The 21,774-nt window shown below is 44.2% G+C and overlaps 3 protein-coding genes across 5 annotated transcripts in view; all 3 read left to right on the top strand.

Annotated features, from left to right (window-relative positions):
- Positions 1-201: 201 nt before the first annotated feature.
- On the top strand, positions 202-9,250 carry wbp1lb (WW domain binding protein 1-like b). Of its 3 annotated transcripts, none has more exons than XM_083693739.1 (4): positions 202-462; positions 4,855-4,957; positions 5,926-6,087; positions 7,155-9,250. In XM_083693739.1, exons 1-4 carry the CDS (start codon positions 373-375, stop codon positions 7,949-7,951), a joined length of 1,152 nt encoding a protein of 383 aa, XP_083549865.1. In that variant the 5' UTR covers positions 202-372; the 3' UTR covers positions 7,952-9,250. The 3 variants fall into 3 exon arrangements, with proteins under 3 accessions (XP_083549865.1, XP_083549867.1, XP_083549866.1); XM_083693741.1 differs by lacking the exon at positions 202-462 and adding an exon at positions 3,614-3,648; XM_083693740.1 differs by lacking the exon at positions 202-462 and adding an exon at positions 3,960-3,989.
- Positions 9,251-10,766: 1,516 nt separating this feature from the next.
- Positions 10,767-15,997, top strand: as3mt (arsenite methyltransferase). The gene is made up of 11 exons (XM_083694064.1): positions 10,767-10,848; positions 11,257-11,305; positions 11,470-11,597; positions 12,003-12,153; positions 12,379-12,515; positions 12,650-12,719; positions 12,899-12,980; positions 13,318-13,449; positions 13,575-13,714; positions 13,925-14,044; positions 15,400-15,997. The coding sequence occupies exons 1-11, from the start codon at positions 10,835-10,837 to the stop codon at positions 15,502-15,504; spliced, it is 1,128 nt and encodes a 375-aa protein (XP_083550190.1). The 5' UTR covers positions 10,767-10,834; the 3' UTR covers positions 15,505-15,997.
- A 721-nt stretch (positions 15,998-16,718) lies between these two features.
- The window catches only part of cnnm2b (cyclin and CBS domain divalent metal cation transport mediator 2b), a gene marked incomplete at both ends in the record, with an annotated part of 26,400 nt that continues 21,344 nt past the window's right edge, over positions 16,719-21,774 (top strand). Inside the window, 1 exon segment of the mRNA XM_083693503.1 lies at positions 16,719-18,204. Coding sequence (XP_083549629.1) covers positions 16,719-18,204 — 1,486 coding nt within the window.

The raw sequence follows: 21,774 nt of genomic DNA, 5'->3' as shown, positions 1-21,774 counted from the left end.
TAGCGTCAGCTGGTTTATGTTGCTCAACCATAGGTGAACCTGAAAAGTGAGCGGTGAGCAAGGCAACTCAACACCCATCACGTTGGGCACATGGTACAGGAGGTGACCCAACCACGCCACACCTAGCGGAGCCAGAGAGTAGCCGTTCGAAGAAACTGCTTGTGTAACAGCTGTATTAGCCAGTGGCACCAAGAGCAACCAGTTGCACCAATGTTGTGCCTTCTTGAAATGTCCAATTACGCACAAGCAAGGAGGCGGCGCATGTGGTGGCCTTCCAATGCGTCCGGGGCCATAAACTAGTTGGAGATTTTGATACGATTAGCGAAAAACAAACTTCTTTGCCTATGTTTTTCCGCAAGTCAGGTCGGAGGAATGAACGACATTGTATGTTCGGCTCTTAAAATGGGATTGTTTTTGCACGTTGTTGCCCCTGTCAGTCCCACCGACTCAACAACAGACGAGGTAAGTACGGTCAGTCTGATTCTGAGCATGCCAAACCCAAAGATATATTCGGATCATGCATGTCAGCAACATCAAGCTAGCATAGCAAAGTTTCTCTCTAGCTAGCTACTTAGCTAGTTTACTAACTGGCTACGGTAGCTAGCTGGCTAATGTAAATTAACGGCTCATGACGAGATGATAATGTTCTGATCAGCTAGCTAACTACATGGAGTGTTCACTGTATGGAGCTTGTCAGCTAGTCAGTGTTAGCATACCTTGTTAGCTAGCCAACTACCCTCTGTTGTTGTTGACTAGCTACTACTGTTGTTGACGGAAGTCCTCAAATCTAAAACGTTTAGCTAGCTTCATGTTTTGTCAATCAATCTAATAGTAAACTCACTATCTGGCTTCTTGACAGCTGTCAAATCAAGCACAACACTTTCCGGTTGGAAGTAGCTAGATAGCCGAACTCTTTGAGAGCAGAGCATTAGTTTCGAGACTCGAGTTTGTCCGCACAGTACGAGTGGCTTTCATTAGCTACTACACAACAATGGTTGATGTAATACCAGTGTACTAAGTGAAACAATGTCATGCTAGCTAATACTATCACTGTCTGTGAGTAACTAAATAACACACACTAATTGGATGCAACTTCCCCGATCTAGCATGTCTCTGTAATCATCAATACACGTCGTTGAGTTACAGATGAGTTATCTTGTCTTGATTAAGTCCATACATTAACATTGTATGCAATTTGTTATCGCTAGATAATGTAGAATATCCTTACACAAGTTTCAGTATCCTCGTCTGAAATGTATCTTCACACGGGGCTTTGAAGAAAGGTTGTAGTCTACTACTATTACTGCTACTACTATATGAAGACTTGTTTGTAGTCTCCCTAATCTCCCTGTAGTCTAATGTGTTTTGGTAATCAGTTGTCATGGGGGGATGGTTTAGCCCAGACTACATTTCTTCCAGTTTAGCCTTTGTTTAATTGTCATCAATAAAAGCTTTCTTATGTTTTTCGAGAGAAACACATGGACAGTTGTATGGCTGGCCACTATCAAAGTTGCCCACCTGAATGCTCATACAGTACATTCCCAATATTGTGTTACAATCTTGGTATCAAACCCTGGTTGCCTGTGTAGCGTATCTCATGGCAATTGTGCCAAAGGCTGTAAGCAGTCCCGCAGGTCTCTGACGTGGTTCATTGATCCCACAGGTGTAGTTTGGTCAACCGTCAACCACAACCATTAGGTTAGCCAAGCCTACTGGTGCGCATTCCCTTGCCAGACAGGAATGTGTGGGGTGGTCATGAATGTAGTGTCATCACGGTTGTTTTGTTCCGTACTGACCGCAACCTTGAGTTCTGTTTGTGGTAGAACATTTTTTCACTAGCATGCTGTATCCTCTTGTTGCCAGTTAATTTGATGTCAGCTTTCAACTTTGTCAAGTTGATAGGAAGGCTAACAGGAGTACTGAACTTTTGAGTGTCAGCCGATAAAAGTCTATATTTTTTTCTCTATTTCAGTGAACGAGCTGTGTGTGTGTGGACGCGCTATGCTTAGCATCCTTCTGCTCCTTCTAGAAACAGTCGGCATCATGCTCAAGCTGGGAAACGTATTGATTAGACACCCCATAACATTGCATAAGAAGAAATGCATACAACATGACAGAATTATGCCATACAACTTATCGTTGTTGTTGTGGTCACCGCACTCGCATGTCACCTCAGTTGTCAGTCGACGACGCATGTGCGCGGCAATTTTTTAGGACAGTTTGCGCCATGGTTAAATAGCATTCCCTATCCCCAATTCCTGATCCAGCATTTTAGGCCACTATCAGCCCTTGCTTACCAATGCTCAGGATCGGATCGTTGCATCCCTAAGGACAGTATGTATGAGGGGTGGGGAGTATAAGATATGGTAGACAATATATTTCTTTGCTGGTCAGGTAGCTACATGAAGCTTGTATTAAAGGCCCAGGAATGGAACTGTTTGGTGGATGCTATTTAGTTTGGTTTATCAGTGTTATTGTCTTCATTCTTGGCACAGGTGTTCTAAATTAACAAGTCAAACACACATCCCACACACCCGATGGCTTGTCAATACACTGTAGAGTAGACTGTTTTTTTTGTGCATTAGCCTTAGGTCTGGCCTACATAAGGCTACGTGCCAGATCTATCCAGCCTTGTATCATTTTCAGTGAAGAACACTCTAAGCATTTGAGCCACGGTCCAAGAGAGAACAATGTTCGGTAGTCAAGCGGTGATATCGGACTGCCCCCCGTTGTCTGGGCGTTTCAGCAGCTTCTCATTATGGTCGATTAGGTTTAATTAATTTCTAATATGCCTGTGGGTTCTGGAACAGTAACTCAATCTGCCCATAATCTTGTACTGTAGCATGAGAGAGACTGATTGTTCTAACCAGTTCTGGATGGCAACGGAATCTTGTCCATCAGGATTCTTTGCTCGGTCACTGTCTGGGTGCCTCGGACTGTTTTGATCTGAGAACGCAGGATGACAAAAACAATGTACCCCTTTAGGTTGTCATGCTCAGTGTTGTTGCATCGACTGGCTTTTATTTTCATAGTTTTCTCTTGTTTTCAAATGGGAGGTTATGACAGTATTGGTCTATCTGAAACAGCTGCTTGCCTGATAAATGAGCACAAAGAATGCTGATTTGATTGTGGCTCTCAAGAACAGCCAACAAGGCCTTTCCATGGAAGTACTTGACCCTCAACGTCTAAAGTCCTGAACTTTGCTCTCTGCCTGATCCTCAACTCAAAGTACTTTCGTCGAGGCAAAAAAAGCCTTCAGAATCAACAGCGTCTTGTCCGCGGTTTTTCGTTTTTTCCGTCCGTTCTCTAGTGATATTCCACGCCATCCATATCGCGGCGCTGGTTGTGTAGTGTAAACAAATGGTGGGCGGTTGTTATTTGGATACAACAACTGCAAAAAGGACCAAGCTTGCCAAGTGGAAATGCACGGTCGGGAATATGAGCGAGTCAGGGAAAACAAGTGAAGTGGATCGACACAAAGGAACAGGACAGAACATCGTGTTTTCATTACAGTAGGAACACAGTATGTTCTCTTGTGTGGAGAAGGGTAAAGTCCGGGGTATGAAAAAATGCTGAAGAAATTGAGTTTGGATGATGAGGGCTGGAGAAGTGTTTTTCTAGAAGAGTTGGTGGGATCTTTTCATGTGTGTGAGTTACTGTCCTCCCTCCCTCCTTCACACACACACACACACACACACACACACACACACACACTCGGCGTGCCGTTTTGAATACAGAGGGAGCAGCTCATTACCATGCAGTCCTCTGGCTTGCAGCTCACAATACACTGTTGCTTGGAAATTTCCGTAGAGCAATCCTTGTCCCCTATTTGGGCTTTGTGTGTGTGTGTGTGTGTGTGTGTGTGTGTGTGTGTGTGAGAGTGCTCTTTCACTGTTTTCTTCCATGGATAATGAGGCTTGAGTTGAAAGGACTTGCCTTGGATTTAGGAACCCAGGATCGCTATGCTTCTTAATCTGGACACACCACGGGTAATCTATAGAAAATGGCTAACCTTGCTCAGAATGTGATATCTAATCTAATCTAATCTGGAAGAAAAAACAGGGGGTTTCCTTTCAAAATCTCTACTCATCAGAAGGGTGTTTTGATTAGTGCTTCTTCTTTTTCAGTGTTTTATTCTCTGATTTGTATCCTGTTCTTTCTCAGTGTGGGTGTTCTCTTCAAGCTGGCCCTTTGGGACCTAGAAGACAGTATGATCATGTGTGTGTTGCGTGTATTGCTCGTGAGAATTGTCTCTGTCCTGTTTAGGGGAGAGTGGTTACCAACGTTTTAACGTTTTTGGCTAAGTAAAGGAACTTGTTTGTTTTTCCCCCCCCCTGTGGTGTGCAAGGTGTCTCTTATGACTACACGCCTACAGATGTTAGACCTTCGGAAGACAATATTTGGCGATTTAACGTGGAGAACGTCGAAAACATGTTTTCTTGTTATATCATCGTCATAACAGTATGGATGAAAAGTCTAGACCCCCCCGCCCCCACCACCACCACCACCTCCAAGTCGAAGCCTGTGGTGTTGAGTGGTTCCGCCTTCTAATCCACATGATGATAAGTGATGAGGAAATATGAGCCGTGGACGCTAATGGCATTCTAGCAGCTTAGCACAAGCGCGTGTGTATAGACACGATGATTGATGTACGCACTTTATGCCTCTTCATAATAACGGCCAGCTCTTCTGGTTTCCCGCAGGGCTACGTCTAAATATTGTTATTACGTTATTGATCATTTGTGGGTTTCACTTTTTCATGGACTGTTTTTACTCTTGTGACAGTGCTGCCGACGTGCCCTGCAGTCTTGTAACTTCGGGCTTTAATCTGATTTGTTCTTTTTGTGTTTTCAGAGCATCCTGCACTGTGAGGGGCTGAACAACCAGAGTTACGTATGTGAGTCGGGTCACTGCTGCCAGGAATCACAGTGCTGCAGCTACTACTATGAACTCTGGTGTAAGAAGACCTCTCTCTGTCTGTCTCTGTCTCTCTCTCTCTCTCTCTTTGTGTATGTGTGTCTCTCTCTCTCTCTCTCTCCTTCCTTCTCTCTGTCTCTCTCTAACACTGGTTCCAGCCCACACCTGATCCAACTTATCATGAGCTTGATGATTATTGTTAAATCAGGTGTGTTAGCGCTGGGCTGGAACAAAGACATGCACACCTTCTGGGTTGTGGGTCCCTCCGGAATCACTCTGGTGAGACACTGTCTTCTCACACATGCTTATTCAGCACATTTCAAAAATGTCTAAAATTTCAAAATGCTTGCTTTTCAATTATTACATTCTTTGAAGCTTTGCAAAACCCCCCCCCCGCCCCCCCCCCCCACCATGCCAGGAATTGCATCCTCCCTCTGAATTTCTCTGTGTTGATGTAGCGAGCTATGGTGCAAGAGCAGCAGAAACTGGAGTGAACTTGAATCTGGTAAAAGATTTTCAAACATTTCACCCTAGAGGGATTTGACTCTCTAATGTGGACCTGTAACTGTATTTATTTTGGCTGTTGTTTGGGATTGTATACCAATCGGAGTCACTGAGCTCTACTGATATTTACAGCAATACAGAGTTTAGAGTTCAGGCGTCCATTTATGGTTCCGAAAGTCCAGAGACAATTACATTTGTTGGAATGTTAACATTCGAAGGTTCTTGCTGTGGGCCGTCAGTTGCCAACATGAGGGAGAGTTGACTAAGTGCTGTACTGCTGTATCCTCTGTTTGGCGAGTGGAGAGCAGGGCAGAGAAGACACATTTCAGTTGTAACCGACAGACAAAGTGCTATTCTATTCCATTCTATTCTTTTCTATTAGATTCAGTTCTATTCTAATCCATTCTTTTCTATTCCACTCAGTTCTATTCTATTCTAACCCATTCTATTTTCTTCTATTCCTTTCAATTCTGACCCATTCTATTGTGTGTCTCTCCTCTCCAGGGTTCTGGCTGGTGTGGGCCATCATCTTCATCCTGAGCTGCTGCTGTGTGTGTCACCACCGCCGCACCAAGCACCGCATGCAGCAGCAGCAGCGGCAGCACGAGATCAACCTCATCGCCTACCGCGAGGCGCACAACTACACCTCCGTGCCCTTCCTCTTCAGTAAGTAGTCCCGTCCTCCCCACCTGAGGCTACACGAGGTCACCATATGACACCCGCTATATTCTCACACACACACACACACACACAGGCCTAACATACATCTTCAGTAAGACCCCCCCACCACCCTTCACCTGACACTAGTGCGTGTGTTATTTATAGTGCATATGACACCCACAACATGAGAGTTGGTGCTTATTCACAGTGCCCATTTCCAGGAAGGGAAGGCATCTCTCTCTCTCTCTCTCTCTCTCCCTCTCCCTCTCTCTCTCTCTCTCTCTCTCTGTCGAGCTGAATCCCACCAGTCGCTCTGTGCTGCAGTAGCAGCTTGCGAGATTGACACGGTGTCCTCCCAGAGATTTTTTTTGTGTGTGTGTGTGGTTATTCCTGTTAGCTTAGCTGTCAATTGCAGCAACCGGAGTCGGTTGCCGCTGTCTCGGCCGGCCCTACCACATCGGCCGCTCGTTTGTTTAGCCCTGCGCGCCCAGCGGTTTCATTTATAGCGTCGGACCGGCCCTGTTGACATGCCCCAGTTTTCAGGAAACCACTGTGTCTTGGGTCCTTGCCAACCGTTGCTACACCGTCTCATGGCCGCACTCAGGCTCTTAGCAAATGACCTAGAAAACCGTTCCTGCTTGGGGTGGACCCCCCCCCCCCTCCCTGTCACCACCCCCCCCTCCCTGTCACCATCCCCCCACCCCCAATCGCAAACCGTTGACGTGTTCACCCTCCCATCATAACACTCCTCCCCCCCCCGGTTTGAGTTCCTACTGTTTTATTTTCCCATCGGTAACCACAGGCTGTGACTGGGTACCATTGTCTCTTTTTGTTGGAATGGTGAAATGGAAGCCCCACAATACAGTACTTGACACTGACTTACTTGTCTTGACTGTGGCTCCGCATTACATTTTGATCTGAATGAAAGTGTCAACCAGTAGGCCTAATACTTTGAAACTGATTAGCAACCCAGTCATGATTTCCTTGAAATGTTCTTTTAAAAAATAAATAATAATATTTATAAAGGTTATTCTCATCCTAATTCTCCTTTTTTAATCTCTCCCCATTTCCAGGGTTTCTTCCGAATTACCTCCTGCCAGACTACGAGGAGGTGGTGAACCGCCCTCGCACCCCTCCGCCCCCCTACAGCGCCATACACACGGGCCCATCCACGGTGGCCAGCCCCCTGACCACTGACCCGCAGGACGGCCTGCTTCCCTCCATCCAGACCACTCCAGTCCCTCCAGTCTCAGACACACTCTGCTCAAGACCCAGCCTGGAGGAGCCCCACACCCCCACCATTGGCTACAGGCACAAGCCCCTCCAGCCGCACCAGGAGGGGGGCATCGGCCCCGGGTCGGGGCCCCAGGAACAGGTCCCCGCTGAGGGGCCCGTCGGCCCCGAGAAGATGGTCGACTGCTCCAAGGACCCCCTGCTCAGGGACCTGGGGACAGAGGGCTGCGCCGAGGACAAGGAGAGGGTCCGCGGTGGGGGCCGGCGCAGGCGCTTCACAGGCGACTCAGGGATCGAGGTGTGCGTGTGCGGCCGCGGCGGGAGCACCACCGGCGGTGGCGGCGGTCAGGAGGGGAAGGAGCTGAGGGAGCTGGAGAGCCTGCTGAGCTGCGAAGGGGAGGACGACGAGGCGGAGGCTGGCGACTTCTGCGACAGCTGCGGTCACCGCGCCCCTCCGGAGGGGGACGAGGAACAGGCGCTGGGGGGTCCGGAGAGGAGGAGGGAGGAGGAGTGCAGACCCTCGTCATCGCCGCCGCCGACGCCACGGACCCCCCACCCGCCAGTGTGCCTTCTCCTCCACACCATCAATGAGCAGGAGGGGCCTTACCATGGCAACAGCACGGAACCCCAGGGATGACCCAACCACCTTCACTGAGAGAAGGAGAGAGAGAGAGAGAAAGAGAGGGATAAAGAGAGAGAGACTGGAGCAGGAGTCAAGACAGACTTTAGTGTGTTTGAGTGTGTACTGTATATGTCAGAAGTCTCTGAATACATTCTTTTCAAGACAGACGTGTGTGTGTGTGTGTGTGTGTACTGTATGTTTGTGTGTGAGATTTGATGTGCGACTGAGGGGGGGTGTGTGTGTGACTAACAGGCTACCATTGGTGTGTGTGTGTGTGTGACGGAGCAGGACGTTGTGTTCTGTCCCTCCCGAGTCTGGACGAGAAGCCCGATGTCGACAACGCCCCTTTCCCATAACGGTGGCCTTACTGCAAAGAAAAGACTAGAAGATTGGCCTGTCACCAGCATGTGCGTCATGTGACTGCTGACACTGCATCAAGCTCTTGGTATGAACGCCTCCTCCCCCTGTATGTCCTTACTAAGAGGCTGGCATCTGGTGACACAGTGTCAAGACTTATGCAAGCTGACCAGACGTCCCGGTCACTGATTGGGTCACAGACGAAATGCACGTTCACGCCAGTGCGGCCAATCACAGCTGCTTCCTGTGCCGTCGGCAGGAAGGAATGTACTGGACAAATCCAACTGGAGCAGATACATTTGACGAAGTGTGCAATGTGCAGCGTCGTGTGTGTGTGTTTATGCAATCTGATATACTGTACAGGAACAGATGCGCGGGGGACGGCGCGCGAGATCACGTACGAAATCACGAGAGGCTTTGCTTGTTACATTTTTATTTTTAAACTCTCCTCCATGTCGTCACGGGGTTGAAATAAGTGCATTAACAAATGTTGTGTTAAGCGATTCTTATTTTGCACATAAATATTTAACTCTTACCAGAGCAATTAAAGTAAAGATCACACGCAAGAAAAGTTTTGTATAAATACAAATCCAGTCTTAATTTACATCAAATCAGTTATCATTTGTTAGTTAGTAAGATTTGTTTTGTCTTGTTTTTCTGCAGTGTGTGGGGGGAAATGCCTGTAACACTATATGGACCTTTTATCAGGGACATGATTGGTCCCCTGTCAGGGTCAAAGGACGTGATTGGTCCTTCCTCAAAGATATTTTGAGCTCCAATGAATGAATGATTGTACTACTGCGCATCTACATGAAATTGTCACGTTGTTGAGAGCAGATAACTATAGATGTAAGGTGCTGCACCGTAGGGGAAAACGGGTACAAAAGACCGTAAGGATGTTACGTTTTGAGAACCAAAACATTGTTTTGTTAAAATGTAACTTGGATTCCATGATTTTTTTTTTTGTGTGTCATCGGCTTTATATAAGATACCATACAAAGATGTTGTTTGTGTACTTTAGTCATCGGACTGAAAAATGAAATTATTCAGGATTGGTTCTCATGTTTATCATTGACATTGTATGCCTCCAGCCTCCTTTTTCAATATATATTTTTGAATATTTTGGAATACCTTCCAACCTACAGAGCACAGACATTATGTAGCCTAATTACCTCCACTAATTGATCGACTGCCCTTCAACAATGTAGCAGACTGTCATCAATAGATTATTACCCAGCACAGAGAGCTGTCACTGATAGGTGCATTCTGTTTAATCCTGTGCAATTTTACAAGAATATTGGAGGTTTTTTTCGGATTTCATTTCCACCCCATAGCTAGGCCTAAAACACATTCTTAAGTGCTTTGAATATTTATGCATTTTGTTGTATGAAGAGAATAACCTGTGATTGTGGTACGTGCATATCAAAAGATGCCTTTGTCAATTCACTTAATGGAATCGTAAAGCTTTTCAACCACTTATTGACGAATCATGTATAGATATTATTCTGTGACTCATTTATGAACCAAAAAAATAGCTACTTTTGAATCTGTGTCAACCAGTATGTCAGTTGCAATCATTAGCCTTTTTTGTTATCCAATGATTAAGACTAATTTCCTTTTGTTTTACGGATAATCTACTGTTGTTTCCTTGAGTAAATAATGAAATGAAACTTTCACTCCTTGTTAATCATTGAAGTGTGAAAGATAACAGACAGATATAGCTAACCTGTTGGACTAATGAGACACTAAGTCTTGTAATCAGGGGCACCAAACAGCCAAAGACATTTTTCTTTTTTTTTTCCACAAGGGTATGTACAGTTAGGTGGTTGTGCACATTTTCTTTGGGTCTTCTGTTCATAAGCCTTTTATTACAACAACAGCCAAATTGACACATGTTCAATAAACATGCCTTTAAAAGCCTAAATGTCTCCTGTCATGTTTTCTTTTTCTATTTATCTCACAGTTATACATATTATGTGTATGAATTACTGTACAGGCATACAATGTATGGGGGGGAAATGACTTGAATTGAGAATTGCATATGCAATCAAGGGCAAGATGAAATTGCGTATGCAATCAAGGTAAGATGAAAACCGATGCCACGATAGATAGATATAGATTAAAAGTCATTTGCTCCAATTTGTTATAGAATCAATGTTACATTTGATATAGGCTATGTATAATTATCGTATATATATAGATAGACAGACAGATAGATATGTATGTGTGTGTGTGTATATATATATATATACACACACACACACACATATATATATCTATATATATATATATCTATATATATATATATATCTATATATATATATATATATATATATATATATATATACATACATACATACATACATACATACACACACACACATTCTATATCAAATGTAACATTGATTCTATAACAAATTGGAGCAAATGACTTTTAATTTGAAGGAGGTGCGGCAGGGGGCGGTCAGTTCATCAGGATGTAAACATGAATGACTCTTATCAATATGTGACTCTGACTCAGACTGATCATTTAAGGACACGATGGCTGAAAACAGGTACTGTAACTTCCCCAAGACTAGCGTTTATTCTAATACTGTACAGTTAGAACTGAGAATAATTGTACAGTATTTTTTTCGATTTCTGCCACCGTCCTCGCTAGGGTGACTTGGAACGTTGTGAACGAGAGAATTATGCACAGTAAAACAACGTTTTATATGCAATGTAATTATATGTTTATATGCAATTGATTCTTATAACAACCCTCGTTACAAAACAACCCTCGGTACAAATTGTGTTACATAACGGTGTTGTTCAAACATCTGTTGGGAAATTTGCGTTTATGTGGGTGAAATTAAGAAACTGTAGTATCACAATCTGACACACGATCAATGTTGTCCTGCTTGTCGCTTATTGAATTATTCTGTCGTGGTGACGTCTGTTTCATATTGCTGTTTGTTTTGTAGTAAATGTAAAAAAAGCTTCGTTGATTCAACGATTCATGTGGATGTCAAGGTACTGGGCCACGGCATACGAGTGGATTTGTTAATAATTGTTGATTTATTAAATAAGGGTTTAATATGATCATAAATAATCTCTGTGTGTAATTCAAAGTTCAAAGTTCTTTATTGCCCCGGACTTTGGCAGCAGAAGCATTGAGATGTTTGAATTGACTTTAGGAGTACTATGGGAAAAAACTGACGAAGACCTCTGACCTGAAGACAGATGCTTGCGTCGCCCCAGCCAGACCGATCGCTGGCTTCATCCGCCAGGCCTTGACGAAGGTTCACCCTGAAGTGTCCTCAAAGTTCGTTGACCTCTATTACACTTTACAGTACATTGTTGTGCTTCTGTAATAACATGTCTATAACATGCATTTTTATAACTTTAGCTTAGCATTGCTTTTGTTTATGTTAGCTTCAGTAGCCCTTGTTCATTTAGCAGACATGTTCATCCAAAGCTCATTCAATCAATCAATCAATCAATTAATCAAATGTATTTGTGTAGCAAAGTGCTTCACAACAAGAACAATACAAAACATTATAAACGATAAATACAATACAAACAATATGATCTAACACCAAACCATAGACCCCCCAAAAAAGCAAGCCAAGCTTCTCAGTTAAGAGCACATGCATTACATTTAGTGCTTCATATCACATAGACTCAGTACATACAGACACCAATGGCCTTCTGGTGTTTTCTCCTCCAGGTACTATGGCTGTGGGCTGGTGGTCCCCGAGTGTCTGGAGGGCTGCAGGCTGCTGGACCTGGGCAGCGGGAGTGGCAGGGACTGTTACATGCTCAGCCAACTGGTGGGAGAGAAGGGCCATGTCACTGGGATCGACATAACAGAGGACCAGGTATAGAGTAGACACATGGACACACTTCTCATTATAAAGTGAGAGGTAGTCTGGGAAAATCAATCCTATTATCTGTGGGGCTGACCATTCAAATTCAATATAACTTTATTTGTACTTTAGTTTAAGGGGCAATGTTTTTGAGTTCAGTATTGGGGGGAACTTGGCCGAAAGGAGTTTTTTTTTTTTTTTTTTTACGTTTTCCTCTGCTCTGTTTCTGTTTTCTAGCTTGATGTAGCCCGGAAGTATGTGGACCACCACATGCAGGAGTTTGGCTACAAGAAGCCAAATGTGGATTTCGTTCAAGGGTACATCGAGGCTCTCACGGACGCCGGACTCAAGGAGAACTCCTTTGACATCATTATGTAAGACAAACATTTACTCATGAAAATGTACTTCTGTCATTTTTTTATGATGTCATCGTCACAGCACTCAAATACAAATTTTTCAAGAAGATTGTTGATACCTTCACCCATGTGTGTTTTGTCTCACATTCCAGATCCAACTGTGTGGTGAATCTCTCCCCAGACAAGAAGAAAGTACTGAGTGAGGCTTACCACGTTCTAAAGGTACAATGTGGTAATTGTCCCGTGCATGTTGACATCACAAAACACACTCAACACACTTCAATGCACCTTTCTGCCATGTTATTTCACACGCGTCACTTAAATGCTAACGCTAACGTTAAACAAACGTAAATGAGAAATGCACCTCTGCTTGGTGGTGTTGTTTTTCTTTCGGTTGTCAGGAGGGAGGTGAGCTGTACTTCAGTGATGTCTACAGCAGCGGCAGACTTACAGATGAGATCAAAAGCCACAAAGTCCTGTGGGGTACGTGCTGTAACACTGGTGACCCCACTACGCAATGATCCTCAATCCTGGCCCTGGAGAGCCACCGTACAGTACGGCTATTGGCCACAGCTCGGCAGTGACACCTTTTGAAGCTTATCAAGAGCTGTTAAAGATCAGTTGATTAGTTCATTCAGGCTGCGGCGAAAACCTGGACCCACTCCAGGACCAGGATTGAGTATCACTGCTGTATCAAATCACATACACTGTTTAGAGCTTGAGTTACTAAACAAAAATGCAAGAGCCAATAACATAATAATAATAATAATAATAATAATAATAATAATACTAATAGTATTTATGGTCGTTGTTTTGTTAGGTGAGTGTATCAGTGGCGCACTTTGGTGGGAGGACCTAGTGCAATTGGCTGAGGAGGTAGGCTTCACCAGGCCCCGATTGGTCACTTCCACTGTCATCAATGTGGACAACAAGGAGCTGGAGGCTGTCCTCGGTGAGATGTGCAGTACTGATTGGCTGCTGGTTTTTAGAAATTACCATCTAAAAAAAGGTTATTCCGGGTTTGAAGGTTTGATCCTCTTCATGAGCTTAATTCTGTATCTTCTTTGTGAATTGCAGGTGACTTCAAGTTTGTATCGGCAACCTACCGTCTCTTCAAGATCCCCAAAGGCACTTCCAAGGAGTCTCTTGTGGTTTACAATGGCAACATCACTGGCTCGGAGAAGAGCCTGGAGTTTGACTGTCAGTACACCTTCAAGGTTTGTATAAGGGATCTGCATCTAGAATGGCTCTGTTCTCTAAGGGTGTCTTTCATTTGTGTACATCACATACTGTATAGTAAGTAATCGTGTGTGTGTGTGTGTGTGTGTGTGTGTGTGTGTGTGTGTGTGTGTGTGTGTGTGTGTGTGTGTGTGTGTATGTGTGTGTGTGTGTGTGTCTCTCTCTCTCTCTCTCTCTCTCACTCACAGGTGGATGAGGTGGTTCAGGTGGATAAGGAGGTGACCAACATCCTGTCTCATACCAGGTTCGCTGAGGAATTTACTTTCCAACCACCAGGAGCAGGTGCTGGATGTGGTGTCAAACCCAAGGTTTGTACCAAAGGGAGTTGTATTTTATGTCATTTCATTTGAAGGAGTCATGCTAAAGTTTGAATTCACTTGAATGTTTGACTTAATGTATTTCTATGAATACCAGAGGCTGGTGTGGTTGATGGTTGCAGTGTGAGCAAAGAGCCTGACACACACACCACACACCCACACCCACACCCACTCACACTCACACTCACACTCACACTCACACTCTCACACAGCCACCCACTCACACTCTCACACACACCCACCCACTCACACACACACACACACACACACACACACACACACACACACACACACACACACTCACACACACACTCACACACACACACTCACACTCACCCTCACACTCACACTCTCACACACCACCGAGAGGCAAGGTCAAGCAGCTGTCCTAGAGTCATAACCAGACTGTGTAGTCATGCTGGGAACCTTGAACAGGAAGGAATGTCCTCCCTTCAGCCAATGGAATGCCGTCTTATCAGGCCTCATGGTCACACAGTCCATACATACACATATAAGAAAGACTATTTCTGGTTTGTTAATGTCTCTGTAATCATACACATTCCTCAATCTGGGGAGAATGTTTTCAGTCTTGGTATTCAGGGGAGTGGTGGAGAGTATTTTATTCAGATTTACTCCCATGTTGACCATTAGACTTTCTGTTTCAAGTGAACAGAACTGGAGGGGCCTTTCCGATACAGAGGCTGGGGTCATGCTCAGATCTCTTACAGTAATAAACCTTTTAGGTCCAGCTGTACATACAGAGGGCCCCATTTTGCATGTAAAGATTAGTCAAATTGGGGCAAAGTCGGCCATCTTCACCGTAATATTTCTAATAGACTCAATGAGAAATAATCCAATGGGAGTTTTGAATACTGCGTCTTGTGTTTCCATGATATGCAATGCATTTTTAGACTGTTTACAAAACCTCTGATTGAAAAATTATAGTTTTCTCAAAAAACGTTGTTAAAGCTAAGCCAAAATCATGCTGTAGAGTATTCTGAGTTGTAAGGTACGCTTTTGTACATGCAGCTACTGGAAAACAGAGATAAGATAAACCCAAGATTAGATTAAAAAAAAAAAAGACTTAGTCAGACATCACAATATGTGACCATTGACTGCATTCGGACATGGATTTGCATAGAAGAACCCTGCAAAAATAAATACAAGCTATATTAACATTTAGTTAATAATGATTCATTTAGTAAATTCCTAAATGTCATGGATTTTCATTGGAAAACGCTAACGTTTGTTATGTTACGGTACTAATGCACTGTATTGATATTGATGTACTGTAAATATGTCAATTTTGTGATTTGATCTGAAACCACGCGTTCTTCTTATTCCAGGTGAGCACTGTGAATCCCTTTGAACTGCTGCTGCAGCTGAAGAGTGCAAGTGCGCCTTCGACCACTGGGGGGTGCTGTGGCACAAAGAAGTCTTGCTGCAACTGATGACAAGGAGTCAGGGTGTTACAAGAATAATCATAAAGACTGTATGCATAATTGTAATTCATGATGAATTGTCTTATGTCTTAATTGTGTCCTGTCTCCTAATTAAATAAGTATTGTTAGTATTCAAAAGCATTGCGTTTTGATAATAGTTCACGTGTCCTATTCATTTCGACTTTAAGATGGTTTGTGGGAGGACACCTGTAGGTTTAAACATTATTTCCTTGTCAAATCATCACCTGTCCGTCTTTCTTCATTGTAGTGATATTCCTATTTGAGTTAGATACTGACGTAGGCGATTAATATTATTCATGTACTACCTACATGGTCTGTACCCTGTCTGTATGAGTTCTCAGAAGTTTGAAGAAAACTTTTCGTAAATTGCGCCACTTTTTTTTGTCAATGATGAATAATCAACAAAACTTTTAATTTACATGTTCTCTTTTGTTCAATAAATGATTTTTAACAACATGCATAAACAACATAAAATACATGAAAACACCCCTCCCTCTCTCTACTCTATATTAACGTTTTGTGCAATTAGGTGTGCGTTATTACGCATGACGCACATCTTTCACTCAGACAATCATCAGCAACCTATTTATTATAGACTAACCAACTCTTCTACTTTTTTAGATATTCTCTATAAAACTAGATCCAGACTAGCCTTGTTTGCAGACAATATTGTTTAAACACAAAGCGACTGAATTCCATAATGAAAATTGGCACATAGAGGCTACATGCGCCTGTCGCATCTCTCCCCTGCACCCTGCTCTGAAACAGTGGCAAACGACGCAGCCGCGTCACTATCCCCTGTTATCTCATATATAATATACATTTGCCTACCACAATTCATTATATATGAGTTGCCTCTACAAAATCTGTCTAAAAAAGTCACGAGGAAAGTCCTGTCTTTCGCTTTTTCGCTTGAGGTGCGCTTGTTTTGGAATTTCATTCGCTGCAGCGGCCGCGCACACCCCGCCCCCGTCCAGCTTCTCAACTGGATTGGATAGCGCCTTCGCCTGTCTAGGGGACATCGGGGGAGGCACGAGTTCGCACATAGCCTGTGCTGAAGAGTAAACAGTTTCGGACGCGTAGTGGAACCAGGCAGGTCCCGATGCACAAGTCACGGCAACCCTCGGAGGAGATGAAGGCGGACTCCGATTGGCTCTGATTTTTAAAAGCCCTTTTCATTCAGGAGGTTGCCCATTATCAACATGGCAGAGCCGTCAGCCCCAGTACCCACTGCAAAAATGGCGTCACTTAGCCGGGTTCGAGCTCTGACGATGATTTTCTTAACTGTCAGCGGCTGTTTGGTCACCCCGACCAGTGGCAAGGAAGGGTCCGAGCATGATACAGTCATTATCGGCCTCAGGCTCGAGGACACGGACGACATTTCCTTCATGGACAGGGGCTACCTGCGGGTGAGCGAACGGTCTCGTGTGAAATTGAGGGTATACGGGCAAAACATAAACAACGAGACCTGGTCCAAAATTGCATTTACGGAACATGAGCGAACCCGAGTTGTTGGGAACATTGACAGCTCGTCGGGGGATAACCAGAGCCAGGAGGATACATCCGGCAATCCCTGCGGCATCAGGACCTCGGACATAATCATAGTGCCCAACATCATCCTAAATCGCAGAACGTCCGGAGTAGTTGAAATTGAGGTCAAACCCCTGCGAAAGACGGAGAGGAGTAAATCATATTACCTTTGCGTCGCCACCTCGGTACCTGCCGTGTCTAATGGTCTGCACGACCCTTGGACGGAGAACACCTGGATATACCATGATGGAGATGACACTAAGGTTATAGTGGTGGAAGAGAAGAAGTTTCTGTTGCCTTTCTGGCTTCAAGTCATCTTTATTTCGATGTTACTTTGTCTGTCGGGAATGTTCAGTGGGTTGAACTTGGGACTGATGGCACTGGACCCAATGGAGCTCCAAATAGTCCAGAATTGTGGCACGGAGAAAGAGAAGAATTATGCCAAAAAGATAGAGCCAGTTAGGAGCCAAGGGAATTACTTGCTATGCTCACTTCTCCTGGGGAACGTCCTGGTGAATACAACTCTCACAATCCTATTGGATGATATAGCAGGTTCTGGGTTAATTGCGGTGGTGATGTCGACCGTTGGAATAGTCATCTTCGGCGAGATTGTGCCCCAAGCTATATGTTCAAGACATGGCCTCGCCGTTGGTGCCAATACAATATTCCTGACCAAGTTTTTCATGCTGCTCACCTTTCCTGCGTCGTACCCAGTGAGCAAACTTTTAGATTACCTTTTGGGCCAGGAGATAGGGACCGTGTACAACCGGGAGAAGCTCTTGGAGATGCTGCGGGTCACGGATCCGTATAATGATTTGGTCAAAGAGGAGTTGAACATTATTCAGGGAGCCCTGGAGCTCAGGACTAAGACCGTGGAGGACGTGATGACGCCGCTAAGAGATTGTTTTATGATTCCAGGTGACGCCATCCTTGACTTCAACATGATGTCCGAAATCATGGAGAGCGGTTACACGCGCATCCCCGTGTTTGAGGGGGAGAGGTCTAATATTGTGGATCTATTGTTCGTCAAGGACCTGGCGTTCGTGGACCCAGATGATTCCACCCCGCTCAAAACCATCACTAAGTTTTACAGCCACCCCTTGCATTTTGTGTTCAATGACACCAAGCTGGATGCCATGCTGGAGGAGTTCAAGAAAGGTGAGGCGGGTTACTTGTGCGTAAAAGTCATGATTTTGCTATCTTTCTAATTGATCTGCCATATATGGTTTCTCCATCAGTGATGCGGGGCCAGTGGATTAATTACAAATGAATGAATATATGAATGAATGAAAAGTCATAAACTAGACTGATTATAATTACATAATCCACACACAGAAACGTTTTATTACACAATAGTAAACAGCCAGCTCATTCTGCACTCTGCATGGTCTTCCAGATGTATGGCATACTGTGTCATTATTGATTTGGAGAAACCACACAATATGTCTTTGCCCCTAAATATAGTCTGACCTCATCCTGCCTGCCTTTACTGTATTTTTTATGTCACCATTGTTATCATGATATTCTCAGGAAATCATGGAAAGATGATAGTGAAGAATGAGTTTCATCCACAAATGTGTCATACCTTAATGAATCTCATTTAAAATGTGACAGAGGCACATCAGTGACTCCACTAAGCGGATTCTTTCGATGTGAATCCCAGCTTCCCAGATCCTATCCACCAGGCCCCTGAATGATCTGAATGATTTGTGTGTGTGTAAACAGAACAAAAAAAGTTTAAGCACACTCTCGGGACCAGAATTTCAGGAATGGAGTTGGTCCATCAGGATTTCACAATAAATCCCAGATACAAAGGGAAAAAGAGGAGGAGAGGAGGGGGGAGGGGGGAGGGGGGGGGGGGTGGTTTGGTTGGCATTCTAAAGACGATGTGCAATGCTTGAGTCACACAGAGCCTTGTCACAAACGTAAGGCTCCTGCACTTGTCGTGGCCCTCTTGGTCACTTCCTGCAATGAGGAGGAGGAGGGGATAGGGGGTGTGTGTGTGTGTGTGTTTCAGTAGATGGGGGTGGGGAGGGGGGGGGGGTCATGTGGGGGGGTCATGTTATCTTTCACCATCACTTCCATTCCTTGTTAATGTTCACACAGCTCTCTCTCTCTCTCTCTCTCTCTCTCTCTCTCCCCCTGTGATTTGTGAATGCATTAGGACATGTGGGAATGGTGCAACCGTGGTGCTAAGGTTATCAGGTGGGGGCATCTTGTTTGAGAACCTGCTTAAATCCCCCCTCTCCCTCTCTTATGCTCCCAGTGATGGTGGCGATAACTCCTTTTGTCCAGAACCCTGGAATGCAGGCGTGTGGATAATGAATAACAGCCCCTAACACCCTCAAGCCCCCTGTGTGTGTGTGTGTGTGTGTGTGTGTGTGTGTGTGTGTGTGTGTGCGTGCGCACGCTTGTGTGTGTGCTTGTGTGTGCCCATGGCATTCAGAAAGAAGTTTACCTCACCCACACAGTTTACCTGAAAATGTTGCATTTCCCCCTCCCTGGCCTCTGACTAACTAATTACGAGCAGAGTGTTTTGTGTTCCCAAGTCCCTTATTCCGACAAGTGTATTTACAGCTTGTTTTTGTATGACAAATCCATCAAACAGCCAATTGACGCTAATGTTTACTAATGTTTTTGATGCAATGATGCCTGTGCCATGAGGAGATGGGACATGGAAGCAGGTTGTCAGCAGGTGTTATTCAGGTTCAGGTTGCCCATGCTGTGCTGTAATAACACTTGTAATAAGACTTTGTTATTCACTGGACAACATCTTGATGTAGGCAAGTTTTCATGACTTTCCTACATGTAGTGTATAGTATATAAACCACAACTCTCTCTTGATAGGAAGATAGATGCCCTAAATTGAAATATTGATTAGGAGGTGGCCGTTCAAAACCGGCCACATCACTACTATGAGGCTTCAGTTTCTTCAAAGCAACTTTACCACTTCTCATGGATGGTCAACGTTTAAAGGGATAGTTCACTTTTTTACACCTTAAACTCAGATGGTTCCTTCCCTGAAAGTAGTCCATGGGCCAGGACAAACTGTCATCCAACTAAGTTGTTTAAAAAGCCACTACTAACTACTAATCTATGAATGTGAATGGGATCAGTAGACAAAGTTTAATCTGTGGCCAAATCACATCAATGTAACTACCTGTACCAACCAAGTCCCAAAGATCATTTGAGTTGATTTGATTTGGTGCAATGCTGTTCAATGTTGAACTTTGTCTACTGATCCCATTCACACTCATTGTTTTTATGTTAGCGGTGGCTAAGGTTAGCTGAAGTTAGTGGTGCCTATCTCCTGGCCCACAGAGTACTTTCAGGGTAAGGAACCATCTGACTATAACATGTAAACAAGTGAACTATCCCGTTAATATCGTAGGCCCCATGGGAAATGTATTCCCATGATTCTCAACCCATTCCCAATACATATTGTTTACACACATTGAATAAGAGGATTAATGGGGAAGGATCTATTAATGAGTCACATTGCTGGATTTGTGAGTGAGTCACATTACTGCATATGCTGTCCATGTGAAATTAACCTATACTGTAGTTTGAAAGCAAACGTAGCCTATCATTTTACTACATGATTTTCAGATTCTCTGTCCACATTTAGAAAAACTTCCATATCTTAAGCATTTTAAATCTAAGTTGTGACAACTCTGACTTTATGAACAAAGGTATGCATTTGTGTTCGGCACCCATTGTTAAAGTGTGGAATGGATGATGACCAAACCAGACCCCTACTGTATTTACCACCACCTCCGCCGCCACGAATATGGTACTTCATTAACTTAATGTTAATGTAATGTCCTATTTTTTTTGAACGGCAAACAACTGACACGTATCATTGCTTTGTCTGGAAGATGTCCACTGAACCCACTTAGTTGAGTAACAAGTTTAAGTAACTTGTGTTGTGTGTTTGAGGATTGAAAGTGAGTGGTGAGAAAAAGACAGGTCCCCATCAAGTAAAAATACTTAAAGGGATGGTTCAGCCTATTTTCATGTTTAGGTGAAATATCATCTTAACCTGAGTTGTTCTCAAAGACCAGTAGTGAAAGCTACAATGCTAACTTAATTTCCATCGAATCCTGTCTATTGGAGAGGGTGCTGTTAACTGTTAGCCTGTGCTGTGGTAACAAAGTGGAGAACAGAGAACTGGAGAAGCTTTCCCTCCTGGCCTACGAGGACAACTTAGGGTCAGATGATATTTCACCTAAACATCAAAATCGGCTGAACCATCCCTTTTAAGAGGGAGAGAAATGTGTTCCAACCTTTGTGTACAGACAAAGGTCTCGCCCTGTTCAGGTGTCATCATCAGCATCATATAACAAACAATTCAAGCCTCTCTATAGGCCTAGACAGATCTACTGTACCTGCACATTGGTGATGTGACCTCTAAACGGCAGCGGGGAAACTGAACAGAGTCACAACAGGCTTAGGTATACTATACTGGGGAGGTACGTCAGACTTAAAGCCACGTCTGGGCCGGGTGTCAGTGGGGTCTCTGGGTTTCTGGGTTTCTGTTCTTGGCCCGGGGTCAGTGGGGACTCGCCATCATCAGCCCTCCAGGCCTCTGCTGCTACCACTGATTAGTGAGGGCGGGAGGTCAGAGTTCACACGTCAATCTGGCTCTGGTCAAGGCACACACTCGGTTCAAAGTGCTTTGTATTGTAAGTCATTGTTAATTAATTTGACGCCTCTTGTGGAGCTGCA

Source organism: Argentina silus (assembly GCF_951799395.1).
Source record: "Argentina silus genome assembly, chromosome: 22".
Classification (NCBI taxonomy): domain Eukaryota; kingdom Metazoa; phylum Chordata; class Actinopteri; order Argentiniformes; family Argentinidae; genus Argentina; species Argentina silus.
The sequence above is the reverse complement of the archived record's forward strand: the minus strand, read 5'-3'. Positions and strand labels throughout refer to the sequence as shown.

Bases quoted from the DNA above. Each gene is read 5' to 3' on its own strand.
- wbp1lb (XM_083693739.1), top strand. From the start codon at position 373: ATGAACGACATTGTATGTTCGGCTCTTAAAATGGGATTGTTTTTGCAC. The intron at 463-4,854 runs GTAAGTACGGTC...TTGTGTTTTCAG, and splicing joins CCGACTCAACAACAGACGAG to AGCATCCTGCACTGTGAGGG. The intron at 6,088-7,154 runs GTAAGTAGTCCC...CCCCATTTCCAG, and splicing joins CTCCGTGCCCTTCCTCTTCA to GGTTTCTTCCGAATTACCTC.
- as3mt (XM_083694064.1), top strand. The intron at 11,598-12,002 runs GTTCGTTGACCT...TTTCTCCTCCAG, and splicing joins CACCCTGAAGTGTCCTCAAA to GTACTATGGCTGTGGGCTGG. The intron at 12,981-13,317 runs GTACGTGCTGTA...TTGTTTTGTTAG, and splicing joins AAGCCACAAAGTCCTGTGGG to GTGAGTGTATCAGTGGCGCA.